Raw genomic sequence first — 24,281 nt, forward strand, 5'->3', positions numbered from 1 at the left:
TGCAACCTCCGCCTCCTGGGATTAAGTGGTTCTCCTGCCTCAGTCTCCTGAGTAGCTGGGATTACAGGTGCCCACCACCACGCCCGAGTAATTTTTGTATTTTTATTAGAGATGGGGTTTCACCATGTTGGCCAGTCTGGTCTCAAACTCCCAACCTCAGGTGATCTGCCCGCCTCAGCCTCCCAAAGCCCTAGGATTACAGGCGTGAGCCACTGTGCCCAGCCAAGAAGCCAAGTTTTAATGGGTACACAAGTGCCCTGGAATTGGAGAGTGGGGAGTGTGAGTTGACTATTAGTCAGGGACTGTCAATGGAAGGGAAGGAGTCAACGATGGGAGTGAGAGCTCTGAACTCGGTGTTCGAAGCGGGTAATTTATGGGAGGGGCATACCTATGAGCAGACAATGCACTCAGACAGCGAAGATCTGTGCATTGGACAGAAGAGACACCTTTTTCCTCTGCAATAAGAACCAAGGAGGTAAGTAAGGGGTCTGATAGATATGAGTTTGTGCATGTGTGCTGGGTGAGTGAGACAATTCATATATTTGAGAAAAGACAGTGAAATATTTAAAGGTAAAAATAATAAAACCAGCTGTGGCACCTATTGGATAAGGAATTACTAACTGATGATTTAGAAATTCCTTTATGTGTGTTAGGAGCTCATTTGTTATCCCCATTTTACAGATGCGCAGCCCCAGGTTCAGTAACTTGCTCTAAATGAGACTGTAGAGACTAACTCCAGCACCCGGCAGCTCTCACCTTAAGCTGCCTGACTAAGGTCAGCAGTAAGTAAACTGGCAGCGTCTGGGGGCCTGCGGCCGAGGACAGGGCTGGAACTACACTTCCCAGTATGCCAGGCGGGGCGGGGCGCGGCGGGGAGCGGCGGGGAGGGCGCAGGCTCCTTCCCAGAAGCAAAAGCGGAAACAAAAGAGTCTCGCCGGCGTCCCCGCCCGCACACTCGCGCTCGGGCGCAGACGGAGCAGGGACCGGCGCCCGGAGCGAGCCAGGGAGCGGCGAACCGGGGACCCACCGCGCGGAGCCAGCTGAGCTGCCAGCGAGCCCAACTCGCGACGACCCACGCCCCCGAGCCCCGCAGCCGACCCCTGCCGGCCGGTGTCCCCACCGCGATCCCTGACCCATGGCGCTGAAGCGGATTCAGAAAGTGAGTGCCGGGGCCGGGCCTGGGGCTGCGGGGCAGCGGCTCCTGCCCACGCTGACTCGGCCAGTGGTCCCGAGAGATATGCAGGGAGAGCACGGGATGGAAGGGTGGGCCGGGGTGCGGGCAGGGAGCCGGAGGCTCGGGCCCGGCCAGCGGGCACCGGACAGGTGAGGTAGGAGCGGGGGCAGGTCCCAGGCGGCCAGAGGAGCTTGAAGGCTGGGGGCCCGTGGCGCGCTCGCGCTGGGGCCGCTCCCGGAGCCCCAGGGTAGAGAGACTCCTCCGCGTCCAGACCGCCCCGAAATCTGTGCTTCACGGTCACGGCTGGGTTTTGCCCTCCATGAGGCTAGTTTTGACCCCTGTCATGCTGTGTTTTCTCCAGGCTGTTTCTTAAGCCTGTCTCTTTTATGTTCTTGCCTACCCGGGCTCCCCGGGAGGGTACGGAAGGTGGGGTGGGCCTGCAGCCTTTCCCCGCGGAGCTGTCGGGTTGGTTCTTTCTCCTCTGCGGTTGGCTCTTGCTCAGTTGCCCGAATGGGCTGGAAAGCCCATTTGCGGCCAAGAAGCCAAGAGAAGGCTCCTGCCCCTTCTATTTTGGTGCCTCTGCTGCTGCCACTTCAGGTCACATAGCTGTAGCGAAAACATAGTTGCTGATACATAACAAGATGACCTCCTGGCTGTGATTCACGGTGAGTCAAGCCAAACAGGTTTTTTTTGCCCCTCAAGATAAACTTAGATGTAAAGTTCGAGACACAACATAAACTGTCGCAAATAAATTGTTTTGATGCTTTGACACATGGGTATAGAATGAGGAAGAAATGTATATCTTCATCCAACAACTGTTCACCCATCTCAACCCTGTGTATGGAATTGTCTTTTTTTTCACACTGTTTATTGCCACCATTTCAGAAGCGAACATCCTTCAGAACTGAGATTCGGGCATTTCTTTCTGTTCATTTTTATTTCTTGTTGGTCTGTGTACTGACCCAAGTTTTAGGTTTTACAGTTACAGTTCACACTGGGAACATTGAGAATGTGTTTGTTAAATAGGGAGTGCTTTTCACTAAGTTAAGCAACAGTGGTCAGTGTATTTTGTAGTTGTTTCAGAAGAAATTAATGCCCACATTTTTATCTACTTTTTTGACCAGGAGTCCATTATAGCAATACTAAATGTAAGAGCAGTGATAGTGACGTACACATTGTATTCCGACTCGCCACTAGTGGCATCTTTAGGTACAGAGGACAGCAACTTTTAGAGCCTGCCAGTTTTTTATTTTCAAATTCTAAATCTGTGCATCACCTGTTATTTGTTGTCCCATTTAAAGGTCGTCTTATTGTAAAACATACAGTTAACAATCAGCATCAGCATTTATTAAGTAATAATGTTTTCTTGTTTGAAGATAGTTCAGTTACACATTGTTTTATATAAATATCCTAATTTTGAAGCCTCAGTCAGCCTCTTTACCATAACTTGCATACTTATTAATGACGACGTAATATTGGTTCACATTTGGATCAGAAAATGCACATCTTCCAAGGAAGTTTTCAAATTCTATTTCCTTCTTGCCTAGTTGTGAGAATTTTTCACATGATTTTGCACATACAAGATCTTTTAAAATTATCACTGTGTTTTTTTAAGAGATGGGGATCTCAGTATGTTGCCCATGCTGGTCTTGAACTCCTGGCCTCCAGAGAGTCTGGGATTACAGGCACAAGTCACCATACCCAACTAACAATAGCGTTTAAATGCTGTGTAATTTGTCCACAGTAAGTGGATATTCAAAGAAATATGAACATTGTTTGTAAATACCATGCTTGGCAGTTCTCGTCAATCACCATGCTGAACTGGTGTATTTGATTTATATTTATAATGTGTGTGTCTAAATCTTTTCCTTTTAGTATTTATTGGTTATTAGTTTATAGAGTTGTTCAGAAAAAAAATTACTTACATAGAATTGATATCAAACATGTGACAAATTGATATTTTGGAGAAGAAATTGGGATCATATGCCATCACATCTCTGTGCGTTCATCTTTGGCTTCCCTTTCTGATATCAGGCAAGTTAACTTACACAAGTCTTCTTTCCATTAATCACACATTCAGACCATTTCCTCAAACCTTAGGGGTGATTATTTTGATTGATTCCCTATTTTTCCTCCTCCTTTATCTACCTCCTTGATTAGAAGCCAATTCTAGGTCAGTTGTGCCACCTGCCATATGAAGAGTTATACCATCATCTTCTTTGATGTCATCAGTATAGACATTCTTATTTGAATCTTTCATGTTCCAACAAATGAAGATGTATACTAACTTTTGGCCTTTATTCTTAAGCTCCTATTGAAGTGTTACTATAGTTTTCCTGTACCTAAAGTGGCAGACTGTAGAGCTGTGTGGAACCTCAGATAAGTCTGCCGTAGTGTAGTAGAGGGTACCAGCACGGGAACAGCTTCTAGGGTGGTGTCTTAGAATCACCTGAGGGACGTTTTCAGTCTGTCATCACTTCTATAAATGGAGAAGTGTTGAATCCCTCAGATGGGTTGGGGTGGAAAGAAGACTCAGAACCACTGATGTTCTGGCCTGTCCTTATTCAAGGAGGGATCCAGAGGCCTGGAATAGAGGAGTGCATTGTCCTAGGATAATCTTTTTTTGTTTGTTTGTTTGAGATGGAGTCTTGCTTTGTTTCCCAGGCTGGAGCGCAGTGGCGTGATCTCGGCTCACTGCAACCTCTGCCTCCTGGGTTCAAGCAATTCTCCTGCCTCAGCCTCTTGAGTAGCTGGGACTATACAGGCACACGCTGCCAGGCCTGGCTAATTTTTTGTATTTTAGTAGAGATGGGGTTTCACTGTGTTGGCCAGGCTGGTCTCGAACTCCTGAGCTTAGGCAGTCCACCTGCCTTGGCCTCCCAAGGTGCTAGGATTACAGGTGTGAGCCATCACACCCGGCCAATAATCTATTAATTGGCTTGGCATATTTGAGAACGTTAAGAAGTTCATGATTTCACATTTCTTCACTATGAAAAAGAAAAAGATGATTGGATTAAAATTATATGTGAAGACAGAGCATGGAGATATCAATGCTTAAAATACATTTTTATACTAGAATATACTAAATATTCTAGAATATACTAAATGATTTAATGCTCTGATTTAGTGTGCCAGTTTTGCATTCCAGCTCATACATTTACGCACCCATGCCCTATTTTTAAATACAGTGAAAGATGTTATCACAGTCATCTAAATCATTAAAAGAAAAACGTTTGAACAAAGTCTAAGGAAAGATACCTAAAACATGTCTGAAAAAAGAGGACAGTTTTTCAGCTAAGTATCTGTTTTCTAGAATTAATTTCTAAGTTGTTTCTTCTATCAATACTGTTTTCATTCCTTGATACACTTTTTTTGGGGGGGATTATTTTTTAAATTACAGATGTTAATAACCCAATACTGAATGTTTTGAAAACTAAAGTGGGAAAAAAGGAAATCCTAAAACAGTCATTATCATCATCATAGATCTTATTTGATAAAGAATATGAGGTAATGAACATCATACTAGCATTATGTGATGTGATGTGATAAGTTTGTTTCCATTTTTGTCTGTCTTTTGAAAAGTGAGGCAATAGAGTTTTGTTTTACAAATATAGCAACCCAGAGAACTATTCCTTGGTGTGTAGTTCTGCCCCCCAAATGGAACATTGGTTGTTTTTGTTTTTTAATAATCAGTGTGATCTGAAACATGTATACAGACATCTAGATTAAAATCAAATTTGATTAATGTTTTGAGCTGCTGAATTTTTTTGATTTGTAAAATTTTATGTTAAACTGTTTATGTTAGTCTAGAAAACCTTAGGATACTTAACCCAGCCCTCTATGGATGGAGGATCAAATGGAAGAAGAAGGTCTGAGGTTTTTTTTTTTTGTTTTTTGTTTTTTGTTTTTAGACAGGATCTCACTTTGTCACTCAGGCTGGAATGCAGTGGCACAATCTCGGTTTTCTGTAACCTCCATCTCTGAGGCTCAAGTGATCCTCCCACCTCAGCCTTCTGAGTAGCTGGGACTACAGGCCCATACCACCATACCCAGCCAATTTTTGTATTTTTAGTAGAGACGGGGGTTTCACCATGTTGGCCAGGCTAGTCTCGAACTCCTGACCTCAGGTGATCCACCCGCCTCAGCCTCCCAAAGTGCTGGAATTACAGCCACCTCATGCAGCCAAAGGTCTGGTTTTTATTCCTGGCCGTGTGGCTTACTAGCTTCATATAATGAGGCTTGTACATATTTTCCCATACATTTCCATACAATGGATATGTATGGATATCCATACATATGAGGCTGCTGATCTCAAAAACCAGGGTGTATGTAATGGTTACTCTGCCTTATAAGTACGTGACATATATTAATTGACTTAATTCTTAGTATGCCCAAGAGGTAGAAAAAGTGTTATTTCCATTTTACAGATGATGACACTAAGGCAGAGAAATATTGAGTAGTTTACTCATGATCGTGTTATCTAGTAAGTGACAATGCTGCAAGTCCAAAACAAACGGTTGACTTCAATTCCATATTCTTTTTTTTTTTTAATTCTAGAATCTTTTATTTAATACCTTCTCATGCCCAGTTAACACAAAAATAGTTGCAGTTAAATATCGCAAATGAAAGCCACCAAACTGCCTATCTGAAGGGAGAGTCTAGGATCTTTCTCTTCCACCTCTGTCCTTAGGAGAGAATGATAGTTTTTGGATATCGAAGAGAGCATTCACTGAGCTTACTGACCTCATCAGATATTCTATAAAGCTTTCTGTCTAATGTAGCCACTAGCCACATGGAAACAAATTGGCTATGAAAATTTAGTTTTCAACCTTGAGCTTTATGAACTCTAAATATAGATCAAATATTGCTGATGAAAATTTAGTATCCAAATTGAGATGTGCTGAAGTGTAAAATATATGCTGGAATTTGAAGACCTAGTATAAAAGTCTAAATAATTGTTACTAATGAGATATTTATAAACAGATATTTTTATATTGATTAAATTTTGAAATGACATTTTGGATAAGCCACCTAGTCAGGCTAAGACTCATTTTCTTTCTCTGTAAAATGAAGGAGTAAACGATATCAGAGTAGATGGTGAAACCTCCTTGTAGGACTTACTTGCCTTATTCTGTCTTTACGTTCAGGTTCTAGCAAGCGGACTGTGGGCAGAACATTTTCCTCCTTGTTCAGGCAGAGCAAATTTGTGGGCTTTTAAAGAGGGTAACATTGTTTCTTAAATCACTTTCCGTAATTTAATGTCAGTAATCTATTTATAGAAGAGAACAGCCACATTCCCTAAGAAAGTTTTATATGACTTTACCTTTTATTTTGCTTTTAAGCTTGGCTGCAATATTATTACTGAACCTGTGACACTTCACTTAAAATGTCAAATCCTTTAGTGGAGAGGGTGTTATTTCCTTTTCTTAATCTTTTTATACGTCAGTGATTGTGCCCCCTAGGCTAGCAAATAAAATCTGTCGATAAACTGACTGAACAATGCTATCCAATAGAAATACAATGTGAGCCACATTTTAATTTTAAATTTTCTAGTAGCCACATTCTAAAAAAGGGAAATAGAAGCAAGCAAAAGTAAATGTAATACATCTTATGTAATTCCATGTTCTTAACCACTTCAGTACATAGCTTCCCTTATCCACGTGAACTCATATCTATTATATTTAAACTGGAAGACATAGAGTCAAATGGGTTTATGGGATATAAGTGCTTTGCAAACTGGAATGTTCTATATGAATGTAAAGTGGTATTATAATTAAGACCTTGGCATATTTAATCATTTTCACTGACACATTGCTCAAATGTATTGATTGTGCTGTGTAAATCTCTGCTCCAAAGTAATGCACGCTGAGATCGTTTAATGTTGTAAACCAGTAATATAACTTTGATCATCTTTGTTTCATCGCTTTGAATTTCTCTCCTCCAAAAGGATTTTGAAACATTGGTTGTAGTTCATAAATACTCTGTCAAAAGTATCATTGCATTGTGAAGTTATTATTTGAGGTAACTGTTTTTGAATGGATAGAGTCATTTAGTTCCTGTAGTGGTTTTGAGTAGTAAACTGTTCATATTACGAGATTAAATCCAAGACTCTAGTTCTTTCTAGAAAGAATGATATAACTTAAAGAAGCACAGTATTTATGCGTTTTGGGATAAATGGTTTTCCTTGAGATGAGAGGGAGATAGTGTTCTTTCTCTAATAAGCCACTATGTAAATGTTTCTTTTAAATCTTTGTAATTAAGCTCAGTCTTTCTTTTGCCTCTGATACCGTATTTTTCTTTCTTCATCACAATAAAGGTGTAAAAAAATGAGGTAACTTATGACAGTTAAAAAGTTCTGAGATTTTTTTCTCTGTGGAAATAAATAGCCTAGAACTAAATAAGACTGTTTATGCCTATTTTAAGAAGCCAGGCACATATGAAAACCAAACCTAGCAGGATGTGGGATTGGCTCCAGGAAAGCAGAATAGCGTCCTTACTCACTTTAGTTCCCTGAAATACGCATAGAAAACATATGGGCCCTTTATTTTCATTTAATGAGTGCTACTAATAGAAATGATAAACCTAATATTTAGCCTATAAAACTAAGTTAATGATCGTCTACTAATGTAATAGCCCCTGCCTTTTTAATAGTGGATAAAGTAATTACATTGAATTAACAACAGGAATTGAGATACTTATCCTCTCTCCTCTCCTGTGAAATGCTGGAATAAATGATACTAGAATATATAATATTACCCATATTTACAGAGTTTGGAGATTGGAGGGGTGGGTCCTCAGGCTACCTTAGCACATATGTCTGAAGGCAGGACAGGTTTTATTTCTGGCCCATCTTGGTCTTGATGATCTCTGAGAAGCTAAGGTGTTTCTGTGCTTAGTTTGGTTCTGAGATGAATCTGTGAAAGTTCAGTTTCACACGTTAGGCAATAACAGGCTGTTGTGTTCCAGGAGTTGTCCTTAGTATGGGGAGGAAGCTGCTATCTAGAAACATACAGTCCAGTGCTGTCCATTCCACCATCATGCTCTGCATCCTCTTGTCTTGCCTACTTTCCGGATTTATTTCTCACTGCCCTCTGTTCATATGGTCCTGTTTGTATGGCTCATCTCCTTTAGTGACACCACAATGCTTATTTAGATTCCTGGTCTTGTTTTAGACTTAAGAAACCTCTCCAATGGGGGTGAGCTGAGGAGCTGGTTCCTTCACCTTAAGCTTCCTCAAATAATAATCTGATTGTTTTCATTGTAGGTGGCCACTCTCCTTATGTGAGCAGAGTTTGGGAGTGGTATGGTTGGATTGCTCTAGAGAAAACTAAGTGGACCTAATGAATGCTCTGGGCTCGTTGTTCTTCTCTTAAACCAGAAAATCTCTGGCTTGTGTTTTTACTTCTCCCAAATTTTGCTGTATTTTGTTTTCACTTAAAGATATTTTCTAATTTTCCTTTTTATCTCTTCTTTGACCCTTGGATTATTTAGAAGTACATTATTTATTTGCCATATGTTTGGGGATTTTACAGATAGCTTTCTGTTACCTGATTTCTAATACCATTATGGTCAGAGAACAAATTCCATTATTATATGACTCCTTTTAAATTGTGGGGACTTGTTTTGTTTTGTTTTGTTTGTTTTTCCCGAGACGGAGTTTGCTCTTGTCGCCCAAGCTAAAGTACAGTGGTGCAATCTCGGCTCACTGCAACCTCCGCCTCCTGGGTTCAAGTGATTCTCCTGCCTCAGCCTCCCAAGTAGCTGGGATTACAGGCACCCACTACCACGTCCAACTAACTTTTTGTATTTTTAGTAAAGGCTAGGTTTCACCATGTTGATCAGGCTGGTCTTGAACTTCTGACCTCAGGTGTTCCACCTGCCTTGGCCTCCCAAGTAGGGACTTGTTTTATGACCCAGCCTTTCAGGTGCTCAACAGCACTTTTGAATGAATGATGGTTAATAGTTCGTAGACTTCATTTTGGTATTTTCTGGTTGGTATCTATTGATGGTAGGTTATTTCTAAGAAATGGATGCCAAACTAAGGTGTACACCTTCCCAACATCTTTTTTTTTTCTCTTTTAGGAGTTTCCGAACAGTTTAGTGAATAATAAACATCCACTTTTTAAAATGGAATGGAAAATATTAGTGCTTTGCATATAGTAAGGGTGTTGTTTCATGAAACTTTTGTTTTGGTTGTGTATGTGTGGCCCTGTGTGTGTGTGTACTAGGTTGTAATGTAAAATATTTTTCACGTTATGAATTGCTGTAAGGAAAGCTGGAAAATCACTGTTCCATAACATAAGATCCTTAGGTAAAATTAACGTCAAAAATACATGCCATACAAACATACATATACATGCATACATATATAGGGAGAGCAAATGAATACATATACACATACATAGAGACACACAAATACATTGATACACATATACATATAATGTAAACTGTTCTAGCCTTGGCAGCATTTCCATTTGATGCAGACTGTATGCATTGTTTCCTTCTACAAGTAGCAACATTTTAGTGACTGATGTACAACCATAATATTCAAGAATAATACTGGATGATACTAACACAGAGTAGAGAATTTATTATGAAACACTTTAAGTGCCCACTATATGCCAGTTATGAGGTATAGAGCTGTAAGAAGCAATATGTAATAACAAATATTTGGTAGGTATTGGTAGGCATGTTCATGTTTTACACGCGTTTTAACAAATGGGCAGCTAGGTTTTCTGTTTTTTCTTCCATCTTTTTTTGGTTACTGTAAATAGTAAGTTTTGATAATGGAGCACTCAGAATGTTCCATTTGCATATTATGTCAAAATTCTATTTAAGTTGTGTTTAATTTCCTATCAAGTTTTTCTTGCCTCTCAGAGTATCTTTAAACACAACTCTCCTGAAACCTTATGAAGTAGTATTCATTTCTAACCTTTTATATGATATAAGCTCCTGAGAAAATACAAGAATTCCTTCTCATTCCTTCACTCATCACACTTTGTTTCTCTGGTGCATAGCTAAAAATGTGCAAGTGGCCTTAATACAGTACTGGAGCATTGTTTGCTTCAGTGTTGGTTGAAAATAATGTGCTCTAGCTGTTACAGTGTTGAGGTGAGTATTGAACTGGGGTAGTAAGAGTGCTGGAGTAGAAGTCAGATGGTCTGAACCTTCGTCCTAGTTTGGCTTTGTGACCTTGGCCAAGAGACTCATAGTCTTTATATTCCTCACCTGGAAATTTAATGGATTGAACTTGGTACTTTATATCATCCCTTCTGAATCATAATTTTAGGCAAACCTAAATAATGTTATTTGCTGTTTTTGTTTGTTTGTTTGTTTTTTGCAGCAAACAGTAGTGATCACAAAAACAAACACTGAACTTTGGCACTGTGCTCTGCAGCTATATTAGACTTAACTTAAAATTCCATTTACTTTGAAATATCAGATTTGAAATAAATGTTGACATCTCTTAATGTATAATATAAGGTCAATAAATCTTATTCTTTAAATAGCAATTATTTATGATGCAAATAAAATGTATTTCTATTATTGCACTGGTAACATAATGTGCTTCTCTAATTCAGTTTAGCTTCTCTGTATTTCACGGGTAGCTTTTGTACTTAAAAGAGTGTTTTATCCACATATTTAGACAACTGCCATACACAGCTGCACAGCTGCCCTATAGGTAATAGTTTTTTTTTTTTTTTTTTTTGAGGTGAAGTCTCGCTCTGTCGCCCAGGCTGGAGTGCAGTGGCGCGATCTTGGCTCACTGCAATCTCCACCTCCTGGGTTTAGGGGATTCTCATGCCTCAGCCTCCTGAGTAGCTGGGACTACAGGTGTGCACTACCATGCCTGGCTAATTTTTGTATTTTTAATGGAGACAGGATTTTGCCATGTTGTTCAGGCTGGTCTCGAACTCCTGACCTCAAGTAATCCACCCACCTTAGCCTCCCAAAGTACTGGGATTATAGGTGAGACCCTGGTGCCCAGCCTGTGTAATAGATTTTTAAGATTCAGTGCTGGGCACGGTGGCTCACACCTGTAATCCCAGCACTTTGAGAGACCTAGGCAGAAGAAACACTTGAGCCCAGGAGTTTGAGACCATCCTGGGCAACATAGTGAGATCACATTTATTAAAAAAAAAAAATTAAAAAAATAGCTCAGCATGGTGGCACGTGCCTGTAGTCTCAGCTACTTAGGAGGCTGAGGTGGGAGGATCACTTGAGCCCAGGAATTCAAGGTTACAGTTGATTGTAACCTTGTTACAATCTGTGATTGTGCCGCTGCACTTCAGCTTGTATGACAGCAACACCCTGTCTCAAAAGATTCAAGTTAATGCATTTATGGAACACCTTCTGATATAAGGCATATACTAAATGCAGTAAGGAGATGCTAGTTATATAGAAAAACAGCTATCACCATTATCTAAGAAATTTAGAATTAATAAGTGTAAGAAAAATCCTGTAACAACTAGATGGATTTAGGAAAGTACCAAACAGAAAATACAATGTATTTAAACAGGAAGGGAGTCAAAGATGGGAGAGGCCAATTTTATTTGGGAAAATCAGGAAAGACTGTGGAGAAGATGGAATTTGATATAGGTTGGGAAGAGTGGATAGCATTTTGAAAGACTTAGGGGAGCCAGGCTCGTAGGGGAAGCTACAGAAATGACACTAGAATACGCTTGGCTTATTTAGGAAGGAGCAGATCATCCTGGTTTTGGGAATCATTCAGAAAGAGTAGACCATAAAGCTTCATATTGTAGACAACCTTGAAGGCCCGTGCTGAGAAATACATACTTAATGCAGAAGATTGGGGAAGCCACTGAAGGTTTTTGAGTAATAGGAACTAATGCTTTTTTTTTTTAGATGGAGTCTCACTCTGTCACCCAGACTGGAGTGCAGTGGTATGATCTTTGCTCATGGCAACCTCCGCCTCCCAGGTTCAAGCGATTTTCCTTCCTCGGCCTCCCCAGTAACTGGGACTACAGGCGTGCACCACCACGCCTGGCTAATTTTTGTGTTTTTTAGTAGAGACTGGGTTTCACCATGTTGGCCAGGCTGGTCTGGAATCCCTGACCTCAAATGATCCACCCACCTCAGCCTCCCAAAGTGCTAGGATTACAGGTGTGAGCTGGAATGAACAGTTGTAGTCATAGTGCATCCTTGCCCTCATCAAACTCAAGATTGTTTACTGTTTGTCATTATAATTTTGATTAATGTCATGAAAAGGGATGCACAGAGTATTCTAGGAATATAGCAGGGACCCATTGAAGGGTTCAGGGAAAACCTCCTGAAGGCAGTGATGTTTAAGATGAGACATGAAAGTAAAAGTAAGGTAGATAAAATGAATGACTGAGGGAGAGAGTGTGTTTTGGGGAAGGGAGGTGATTAAGTATCTTCTGCCTAAAAGGAAGCCATGTTTGCAACTAAAGGCAAGATAACATTTGGAGGAATTAAAAGTCATGGCTGGTGCAGAGAGCACTGGGGAAAAGTATTGCAGATATGAGGCTAGAGAGAATTCAGATCTTGGAAGGTCTGGTAAGTCGTTTTAAGGACTTAGTCTTACTTGAAGGTGAATGGAAAACATCAAAGAGGTTTTACATGGCTCTTCAAGAAGATGATTTTGGCAGCAGTGTATAGGTAGAGAAATAGGAGGCTAGTAGGTAAGTTACGATATTGCACTTAAGTGAGATCCAAAGAGGGTCTAAGCTACGATGTTAGCAGAGGTCATTGAAAAGAGGGGTATATGACAAAAATTACAGGCTGTTTGTACCACCTGGCCCTTTTGAGTTGGTGTGATCTGTCTATGCCTAGACTTTCTTGACCTTTCGAGTCAAGTATCACAGGCTCCCTGGTCTAGGCAATCTCTTCAGATTCCTCCTTCTGTTATCCAGTCTGGTCCCAGATATTAATATTGTCTGCCTGACTGGAACCTTTGGGTTCTTATCCTAAACTACCTCTCCTCTGGCTCATATCAGACTCTTCTGCACGTTGGACCTCAGCTGTCCTATTTGATGGGCCTTCTGGGACCCTTTCAGAGGGAAGGATCTAGACAGAAGGAGAATCTGAACAATTTGGTACTTTTCAAATTGTGAGGGAGTGGGTTGTGAAGAGAGGAATTAGATGGTAACTCCAAGGTTTAGAGTTTGAATTACTGAAACGAATCAATGCATTTTTACTGTAAGACTTCATAAAACAGATTCAAATACAGCTTTTACTCAGCTGCTTTGGATTTGTCTAAAATAGATTTTTATTTATATAATTCCTCTGATGGAAATATTATATGTAGAGAGTGTGATCAAGAGTCTGCCATCTAAATAGGAAGCCATGTTTGAAAGTAGAGGCGAGATAGCATTTTGGGAAATTGAGTCATTATGCCTGGTACAGAGAAAACTGGGGGAAAGTGGTTGAGATGTGAGGCACTGAGTAAATAATGTCTGTAATTCTGACCTCAAGCTTTTATTCTAAATTACACTCTTCCCCCCCTCTCTGCCCCCGGAGATGGAGTTTTGCTCTTTTTGCCCAGGCTGGAGTGCAATGGCACGATCTCGGCTGCCTGCAACCTCTGCCTCCTGGATTCAAGCAATTCTCCTACCTCAGTCTCTCAAGTAGCTGAGATTACAGATACGCACCATCAAGCCTGGCTAATTTTTTATATTTTTAGTAGAGGTGAGGTTTCACCATGTTGGCCAGGCTGGTCTCAAACTCCTGACCTCAGGTGGTCTGCCTGCCTTAGCCTCCCAAAGTGCTGGGATTATAGGCATGAGCCACCATGCCCGGCCCTAAATTACACTCTTTATAGTTCACTTTCAATATATATGACTGATGAGACAAAGTCACATATTATTGCTTTCTTCATCTTCCTTTTTTGTGGCATTTGGCTGCATTATTATTTTTAAATAAACAGCCTTTGCCAGAGAAACTTGATCCAAGGAGACAGCAAAGCAGATAGGACCAGTTTGTTGAAGTGAGTTTGGTTCCTGTAACTTAGTTAATTGGATGTTGTCGGCGTTTTGAAGTCTTCGGGAAGAATCTACATGGTTTAAAATCCAGATGTACTTTAATTTACAGGCTTAAAGATGTTCTGTATTTGGAGACATTTCTGATGATCGTTTGACATCTTTCTATTGAAATAGCTCTAGTCAACTGGATAAGGAGATCAGGGCCTGAACTGTAAGCCCGTGAAATGTTTATTTACAGACAAACCAAATATAGCTCATATATCCTTTTAGAGGCAACAGTGAAAAATGCAGTCCAGTAAGAATCACTGTCTTGTTTTAGGAATTTTGAGGTAAAGATGGTTGTGTCATGTTAATTAATTGCCGGTTGAGCCAAGAGTTTTGAAGTAATGCTTTCATAGGCTTTGGATTTAGTAATTTAAATTTTGGGCTGTAAATCAGTCCCTTCCATGGACTGTTTAATGTCTTTTACTCACACCCCGTGGGGTATGTATTATATCTATTATGGAGATTTAGATCTTCTGACTGTTGAAGCTAGAAAACAACAAAGCATTTTCAGTCTGGTCAGCATAATTTTTTAGGGAATATTTACTGCATTGTGTCATATTAAGTTTTATGGTAAATAAGTCAGTTCTCACTTGTTTGCTTTTATTCCCCTCTGTTCAGATTGGCCAGTTACCCTTCTGGGAGCCAGGAGATTAATGCAGGCCCCTTCTCTTACATTCCCTTCTTTGTTTCCTTTTATTTGTTTACTTTGTTTGAATTAGGCTGCCTCATCTACTTTTAGATTTTAAGTCCCCTAGAGGCAGGGATTGTGTCTAGGTTGGTTTTATGGAGAACACTCGGCATATTGTGGGGGTGTTATAAACATGCCATCTGTGGCAATTTAAAATTCAGTTTCAGACCTCTCAGTACTTTTCTTTGTGTCTAGTTGTTTATAGAAATCTGAACTAGAATAGAGGTGCTTAGCCATGTAAGACTATATAAGTCCATTAAATACACATTTTTGTGGCTTTATTATAAGTGCTTTTATAGTTCTGGTCATGATATAAAGACACTGTCCTTTAATCTACTGATCATTAATATCTTATATTTTTATTTTAAAATTTAGATACTCCTAGCTAGTTTTTTAATTCGAATATTAATCACATTCAAATAGAAAATTGCTTCATTGGCACAGACTACTTTTTTCTGGAACATACTTTTACCAGTTTGATGATATTTATTGCTTGATCTGTTTAGGTATAGAGTTGACTTGTTCTAAGCTTATTTTTGTCTCAAAGGGGAAGAAGGAAATAGAATCAACAAAGCATTTCAATTTTAGATTAAAAGTCACTGGAATGAGACCGAAATACCCACACAAAATATATGTATACTCACACAGTGTTCTTCTATAATGAGTTCTTTTCATATACCGATTTGTAAGTAGTCTCATTATTTGATAGCCATCTTTTCCATTATATAAATTCTATATATCCTTGCCTGTCTTTTTTGCTATCATTGTGTTATTCATTGTGGCAAAATACATTTTAAAAGTTATAATGTAAACTTTTTGTTTCAGTTATACAGACATAAACTATACAGTTTGACCAATTTTTACAAAGTGAATAAACCTGTGAAACCAGCACCCAGCTCAAGAAATAGTATTACAAGGACCCTAGAAACCCTTTCTTCTCCCTTCTTAGCTTTACCTCTGTCCTCAAGGTAAATCACTATTCTGATCTCTATCACCGTACATTACTGTAGCCTGTTTTTGAACATTATTTAAGGGGAATCATACAGTATGTATCTTTTTGTCTCTGGTTGCTTTTGCTCACCATATTTGTAAGGTTCATCTATATTATTGCCTGGAGCTGTAGTTCATTCTTATTGCATGAATATGCTTCGAGTTGTTCATTCTACTTTGGTGGACATTGGGTTGCTTCTGGTTCATTCTACTGTTGATGGACATTGAGTTGCTTCTGGTTTGGGGCTACTACAAATAATGGCATGCATATTCACTTTTCTGTTGGGTATATACCTAGCAGTAGAAATGCTAGGTCGTAGAGTATTTCTATGTTTACCAGTAGTGGTTACTATCAGTTTTTCTCTCCCACCAGGAGTTCCAGAGTTCCAGTTGTTTCAAATCTTTCCCAACACTTGTACTCTCTTCTATTTCGTTTAAATCATTTTGTTGGATATGTAGTGGCATAGCATTTTGGTTTAAATTTGCATATCCTTAATGACTAATGAAGCTGAGCCCCATCTGATATATATATGTATTGGCCATTTGGATAGCTTCTTTTGTAAAGTGCCTGTTTAAGCTGCTTTTTAAAAAGTTGATCTGTAGGAATATCTTTTACATGTTCTGGATGAGACTTTTGTCAGATATATGTAATATTGCAAATATTTTCTCCCACTTGGTGGCTTGTCTCTTCACACTTTTAATGTGTCTTTTGGTGAACAGATGTTCTTAATTTTAATCAAGTCCAAATTTTTCATTTTTTTCTTTTACTGTTAGTACTCTGTGTCCTGTTAAAAAATCTCTGCCTTTATAGGGTTTTAAAAATCTTTATTATTTTACTTTTCACACTTAAACCTATAGTCTATTTAGGATTGATTTTTGTATAGTCATGCGTTGTGTAATGACAGGGATAATTTCTGAGAAATGCATCGTTAGGCAGTTTTGTCATTGTGCAAACATCATCAAGTGTACTTTCACAAACCTAGATGGTACAGCCTACTATACACCTAGGCTATATAGTATAGTCTGTTGCTCCTAGGCTAGAAACTTATGCAGCATGTGACTGTGCTGATACTATAGGCAGTTGTAACACAGTGGGAAATATTTGTACATTTAAATATAGCTACTCATTAAAAAGGTACAATAAAAATATAGTATAAAAGAGAAAAAATGGTATGCCTGTATAGGGCACTTACCATGAATGGAGTTTGCAGGACTGGAAGTTGTTCTGGGTAAGTCAGCGAGTGAGTGGTGAGTGAATGTGAAGGCCTTGGGCATTACTGTACACTGCTGTAGACTTTATAAACACTGTACATACACTTAGTGTATACATATTTATGTGAAAAATATTTTTCTTCAATAATAAACTTACCTTACTGTAACTCTTTCAGTTTATAAACTTTAATTTTTTTTTTAACTTTTGGACTCTTTCTGTTTTTTTTTTTTTTTTTTTTTTTTTTTTGAGACGGAGTCTCGCTCTGTCACCCAGGCTGGAGTGCAGTGGCCAGATCTCAGCTCACTGCAAGCTCCGCCTCCCGGGTTTACACCATTCTCCTGCCTCAGCCTCCCGAGTAGCTGGGACTACAGGCGTCCGCCACCTCGCCCGGCTAGTTTTTTGTATTTTTTAGTAGAGACGGGGTTTCACCATGTTAGCCAGGATGGTCTCGATCTCCTGACCTCGTGATCCGCCCGTCTCGGCCTCCCAAAGTGCTGGGATTACAGGCTTGAGCCACCGCGCCCGGCCCTGGACTCTTTCTTAATAACACTTAGCTTAAAACACAAAACACATTATATAGTGATATAAAAATATTTCCTCTTTTATATCCTTGTTCTGTAAGCTTCTATTTTAATTTTTTCACATTTTTTCACTTTTTAAGCTTTTTTGTTAAAAACTAAAACACAAACACACACATTAGCCTAGGCTTACACAGGGTCAGGATACTCAGTATCACTATCTTCCAGCTCTACACCTCCCCATTTTGTCCCACTGGAAGGTCTTCAGGGACAGCATGGAGTTGTTGTCCCCTCTGATAACAGTCCCTTCTTCTGGAATATCTACTGAAGAACCTTCCTGAGGCTGTTTTGCAGTTCTTTTTTTATAAGTAGAAAGAGTACACATCAACATAATGATTAAAAGTATAATGTAGTAAATACATGAACCAGTAACATAGTTGTGGATTATCACTGTCAATTATTATGCACCGTACACAGTTGTATGTGCTATACTTTTATAGGACTGGTAACACAGTAGATTTGTTTACACCAGCATCACTAAAGCATATGAGTAAGACATTGCAGTGCGATGTTAGGATGGCTACAAGGTCATTAGGTGATAGGAATTTTTCATCGCCATTATAATTTAATGTGACCACTATATATGCAATCAGTTGCTTGAGACGTTATGTGGCACTTAACTGTATATTATTTGAGGTAGGGGGATCAAGGTTGTGATATCCTCATATGGATACCTAATTGACTCAGCACCATCTATTGAAAAAAAACTTTCCCTCTACTAGAAATGTCATTGTTTTCGCTTTTTAATTTTTGAGTTCTGGGTTTGACATTGGTTTTTTTTTTTTTTTCTTTTTATTTCCATTTTCAACACATTGTCACAGTAGCTAAAGGTAAAATAAGTACTCTTGGTCCCATTCAGATGCCAACCACCAAAACTTTTGCTTCCACATCAAAAGTTCTATTTGTTTGCCTGAGATGGTGATAGTATGCTAAGTTAGGTTTAAAGGATATGTTCATTTCCTATGTGCAACTTTCTGTATTAAGGCTTTGCAGAGCTCCCAGGGAGCAACACTCACTTTGGGGCCTGTGTGAATGGTGTCCTTTATTGTCGGTGGCACACGGTCTGTGTGGCAAGATGATAGCAGCCCTGAGTCCTACTTGTAATAACTGGAATATTAAAAAAACAATCATGGGTGTGGCAATATGCACCTGGAATCCCAACCACTTGGGGAGGGTAGGGCGGGAGGATTGCTTAAGTGCAGGAGTTTGAGTCCAGCCTGGGCAGCATAAGGAGACCCCCATCTCTTAAACCGAAAAAAAAAAATCACTAACTTTTTCTATGCCCCCAGCAATCTACCATTTCACAAATAAGGGTACAAAAGTGTACCCCAAGTTTAAAGAGATGGATAGGAAGTAAACTCTGAGGCAATCCTTGTGACTTTTCAGAATTTACCACATCTTATCACCTTACTTTGTAATGTTTCATGTATCAGTTTCTGTTTTTGATTTAGAAGGTAGTTTACGTCAGTTATTTTTACTAGTTCCTTACTAGATCACTCTTCTGTCCTAGGATAAACTTTCTTTCCAGGGTTCCCTACAGTATTCTAAACTTTAGTGACACATTCAGAAGGGGACCCCTGAGGCTTATAACTACTCTTACATGTGTTTCCTTGGAGGTACAACTTCTGTAGCTACTTTTAAGCTTCTAAGAACCTAGAGGACCTCTTTCCTATACCTTTTAAGCTACATCTTGTAAAAATATTTTTTCCACAAATGAGTAAGTTCTCCTTTAATTTCATGCCCCAGTTTAATCATCAACAATGTGCCTGACCAGTGATTTATGAGGATTTTTATTAGCATCATAATCTGATACTGTTGCATTAAATCTTTAATGCCTTGGAAGGGTATAGTTGGGATGAAAGTATAAAATCTGAATAATGCCTGTTAGGAAGGATGTAGAAATAGTTGATAAGTTTCTATATTTAGCCCATCTGGTTAAGTGAACCATGGAATAAACAACAAAATTTCTGTCCATGCCACAGACTGCAGCCCTGTCTGTGGGCAGCTCTGTCACTAAGGATTGCCAGTGGTTAGAAGACGACTTACTTTGAGATGAGGTCAGCTCAGCACAAACCCCTAACTCCCTTGGAAAGCAACCCAAAGCTGTGTCCTGAAAGTCGGTCAATACCATCCTAAATAAACAATAAGGAATGTTTAGAGCTTTGAGATCTTCTAAACCAGAGAAATGGAAACAAAAATTTAACAGGAATTTTGTGTAGCTTTGGATACTTTGCTAGAATATATAATACATTCTATAAATTGAAAATATTTGTGATAATGGTATATCTTAATAATTAATATTTTGATATTCATTTTCGTATTTCACATGTTATTTAAAAGCTTACCATAGTGTTTTCAAGTGACCTGCACTATTGTAACACCTGTTATACTTTTTACCATATGCAATCTACATGTCTATATAAAAGAATAATTTATTTGGATTCGATTATCAGATCTAATCACTTGCATTTGTAAAATATTGAAATTTGAGATATTCATGTTCTACTGATGACATTTGTCTTTAAATTTTATTGCTGATTCAAATAATACCAAACACCTTATGTGAAAGGCATTGTGCTAAGTATCATGGAGGGATCCATAAATAAAGTGCATAAAATTCTTAGTTTTAAAAAACATTCCGGTAGATAAGGGAAAGTTAGCATCTATTAAGCATCTATTATACATGTCAGGTATTAAGCTAGGTGCTTTACCTATGTATTTTTATACATAGGTATGAAATTTTAATTCTCAGTACAGTTCTTAAAGGTAACCAGAGATGTCCCCATATTACATACGACACACTTGAGACTCAAAGAGGTTAAGTAAATTGCCCAAGGTCACACAGCTAGTAATTGGACTTTGAAAAGATAGCATTAAGGAAAGCAGGTAAAATTTGAGCATGGGAGATGGAAGGAAGGTTATTTTAGAAGAAGGAAAATTATAAAGGCCAGAAAACTTAACTGTATCTAGGAAACATCCAGGTAGTCAGGTTATACCTGCAGTTCTTAAACTTTTTGGTCTCAGGACCCCTTTAATTTTTTTTGTTTTTGGTTGTCACTGAACAAATTAACCTTTTATATTATTAAGTGTTGTAGAATCCAAAGAATTTTTTGTTTCTGTGGGTTTATATGTATTATTATTTACCATATGAGAGATTAGAACATTTTAAATATTTGGCCGGGCGCAGTGGCTCACACCTGTAATCCCAGCACTTTGGGAGGCTGAGGCGGGAGTTCGAGACCAGTTTAGCCGATATATAGTGAAACCCTGCCTCTACTAAAAGATACAAAAATTAGCTGGACATGATGGTGCATGCCTGTAGTCCCAGCTACTTGGGAAACTGAGACAGGAGAATCACTTGAACCTGGGAGGCAGAGGTTGCAGTGAGCTGAGACTGCACCACTGTACTCCAGCCTGGGCATGGAGTAAGAGCAAGACTCTGTCTCTCAATTAAATAAATAAATAAATAAATAAATAAATAAATAAATAAATAATAGAAAATAAAACATTTTAAATATTTAGTAAATAATTTAAGAATAACAAACCCACTGCATTAACACAAATAACATTTTTATGAAAAATAGCTATATTTTCCAAGCACAAAAGTAGAGTGGCATTGTTTTGTGTTTTCATATCTCGTTATAGTCAAGCTTACCGATGACAGCTGGATTCTCACATATGCTTATGCATTAATCTGTTAAAATACCACATGTCATTAAGCCTCTGGAAAACTCTACTATATACTCATGAAATATTGAGAATGAAAAGACAGATAACATCTGAGTTTTATTATAAAATTAATTTTGATCTCATAGACTTCCTGAAAGTGTTTTAGAAAACCCAAGGGGGTTCCTTGGAGAATCACTGAGCACGTTTGTGAAGGGGAACCCACATGAGAGTGTAGGTTTGGGACTAGATAATGAAAAGATGTTCACTGGGGGAATTTGGTCTTTACTAAGCAATGGGGAGCCACTGAAGTAAAGTAGAAGAGTGAAATAAAAGGAGCTGTGCTTTTAGAAGATTTTTTTATATTGCAAGTAATGCCTAGAGTATTGGAAGCAGTTACAATTGAACTGTAATTGATGTTTGAGGTAACTGTGGTAAGCAACATAATGGGTTTAGAAGAAGAATAAATATATATATCTATATATAGTACATCTGATTAACAATGAAGGACAAAGAGGGAAGTCAAAACAGTGCTGAGATTTTGAGCCTCATGACTGGTTGGCTTATGTCCCATTAACAGGCATGGGGAGTACAGGAAAATAATTAAGCTTGGGAAAGAGAGTAGGGAATTAAGTTTTGGATTGTATATAAGAAGTTTTACTTCTAACATTTTGAAATAATTTTGTCTTACAAAAAGTTGTGAAAATAATAAGGTTCATATATATCCTTAACCTAATTTCCCCTAATACAACTTATATAACCATTGTGCAGTTATCAAAACAAGGAAAGCAACCTTGGTATCATGCTGTTAACTACACACATAATTCAAATCTCACCAGTTTTTTTTTTCACTAATGCCTTTTTCCTGTTACAGAATCCAATCTGGGATCTCACACTGGATTTAATTGTTGGGTCTTCTTAGTAACTATCCTCCAATCTGTGACAGTACCTCAGTCTTTCTTTCATTGTCTTATAAAGCATTTTTAATGAAAATAGAAGATGCTTAATATATATGTAGAGGAAAAAAACATGATATTTTATCTTTTTTTTTATATTTATGTATTTATTTATTACCTCCATTCTCTCAGAGTGTGGGGTATTTTATCTTTTAAAATGCTTAAGAACCTAAATGAAAATCTTTATTTTTCTTTAAAAAGTTACAAAAGTATTATAAAAAATTAAATGGTGTAGAATACATAAAGAAGTAACAACCCAGTCATATCTCCCAGAGATAACTCCATTAACAGTTTGTTGTGTATCCTTTATTTATTTTTGCATCTAGAGTTTATATATATGAGATAATAATGGGCATACTGTCCTGTAACTTGTGTTTTTCATTTAATCACTATATTCACCTAACATGTTTCAATGTCAACATATATAGATCTGTTTCACTCTTTTAAATGGCTACTCAGTATTTCATAATATGGCTGTATCATTTCATGAAGCCATTCTTTTTGATGGACCTTTAGGTTATTTCAGTTTTTCATACTTATACAGGCTGCTGCAGTAAATATCCTTATATATGTATCTTTAGCTACCTGGGCAGTAATTTCTGTGAGGTGAAATTGCTGGCTCAGAGACCATATGCGTTTTCTACTTTTGCAGTTATTACCAAATTTCCCTCCAAAACTCTGTGTCAGCTTACCCTCCCTCCAGCAGTGAGTGACATACTTATTTCCCAACAAAGCTGTGAATGGATGTATTGTAATTGACAATGGTTTGGTCCAGGTATGGTCTTGTGGGTGCTTAACTATACATTGCTCTCTCTATTTTTTCCTACAAATCATTGCTTTGCTTTTGTAATACACATATATAAATAAAATACTTAATGAAAATATTGAATGCTTTTAAATCTTTTGTCTTTGAGATCTTTTAATCCAGCATACGATAAAGACAAAAGCATGGCCATGAAGAGTTCTTGGCAGGAGGCCTGGGAGGCTTACGAAATCGTTATTGGGAGGCTATTTGTAGGGTTCATCTTAGATTTCTAGGTAGTGGTGGAATAGGAAGAAATGTTCAAGAAATGTGACTCTGGGGTATATAAATTGTCCTCAAGAGGGACTTCTGTTAGAGTGAAGAATGTGGAATTAAGCCCTGGCTCTTGTGAGGTTCCTATGGTCTTGAGCAAGTTGTCTAATTCAGTGTTAATTCTTATATGGTGAGTAGGGGGAGAAGGGCAAGGAATTAGAGTACTAATCCTAACATATCCTTTTGGAATAATATAAAAATCATTAAATTATCTTTAATACCCCATATGTAGCAGTGGTGCTAAAACTAGATAGATAACTAAGAATGGCAGTTATAGCAGAGAAAGTGTAAATCAGACAGTAAGGCATTTCCAGAAAAACTTAGAGTAATCTAAATCAAAAGAAAAAGTCAACAAATAAAAGTGATCCTTGATTTTGTCTGTCATCTAAAAGTACACTGGCTGCTGCATAGACTAAGCAAAAAGAGTGGGGTTTTCGTTTGTCTAGTTGTAGTTTCTGTTTGTTTTATATTTTCACCTCATTAACACATCTCAAAATTTTCCACCATATCTTCATTTTTCTTTTTTCAAATTTAAGGTCTATATTTTTGTGGGCCAGAGTGAGAATGTGTTGTACCTTTTGTTTTCTGTAGGTCATTCTATCTGCACATATGCATCCTAGTTTCAGTTACGTGTTTCCGAAAAAATAACAGGACATATTTCCAGACACATGGATTGACAAAGAGATAGAATATTAGGAATCTAGACCCTCCTAAAAAGTCTAGGTTATGTAAGTCTCCTCCCCAAAGCATTACTATAATTATTTGTAACAAATAATGATCCATGTCAATATTAAGGATGTTTGATACACTATCAGCTGCCTCTTTCCTATGTGGATGAACTGTAATAAAGTGACAGTTGGAGAACCTTTTCAGGTGTGTGTTAGATTTTCTCTCTCTTCCTTAGCCTTAACTTCTAACAGAGGAGGTAGAATTA

At 38.3% G+C, this 24,281-nt stretch overlaps 1 protein-coding gene across 1 annotated transcript in view; it reads left to right on the forward strand.

Annotated features, from left to right (window-relative positions):
- The first annotated feature begins 913 nt into the window (after nt 1-913).
- UBE2D1 (ubiquitin conjugating enzyme E2 D1) overlaps nt 914-24,281 on the forward strand; it is a 36,435-nt gene continuing 13,067 nt past the window's right edge. Inside the window, exon 1 of the mRNA XM_010367510.2 lies at nt 914-1,159. Within this exon, the coding sequence (XP_010365812.1) occupies nt 1,136-1,159 (24 nt within the window). The 5' untranslated portion in view covers nt 914-1,135. The remainder of the gene's footprint in view (nt 1,160-24,281) is intronic.

Source organism: Rhinopithecus roxellana, chromosome 11 (assembly GCF_007565055.1).
Source record: "Rhinopithecus roxellana isolate Shanxi Qingling chromosome 11, ASM756505v1, whole genome shotgun sequence".
NCBI lineage: Eukaryota > Metazoa > Chordata > Mammalia > Primates > Cercopithecidae > Rhinopithecus > Rhinopithecus roxellana.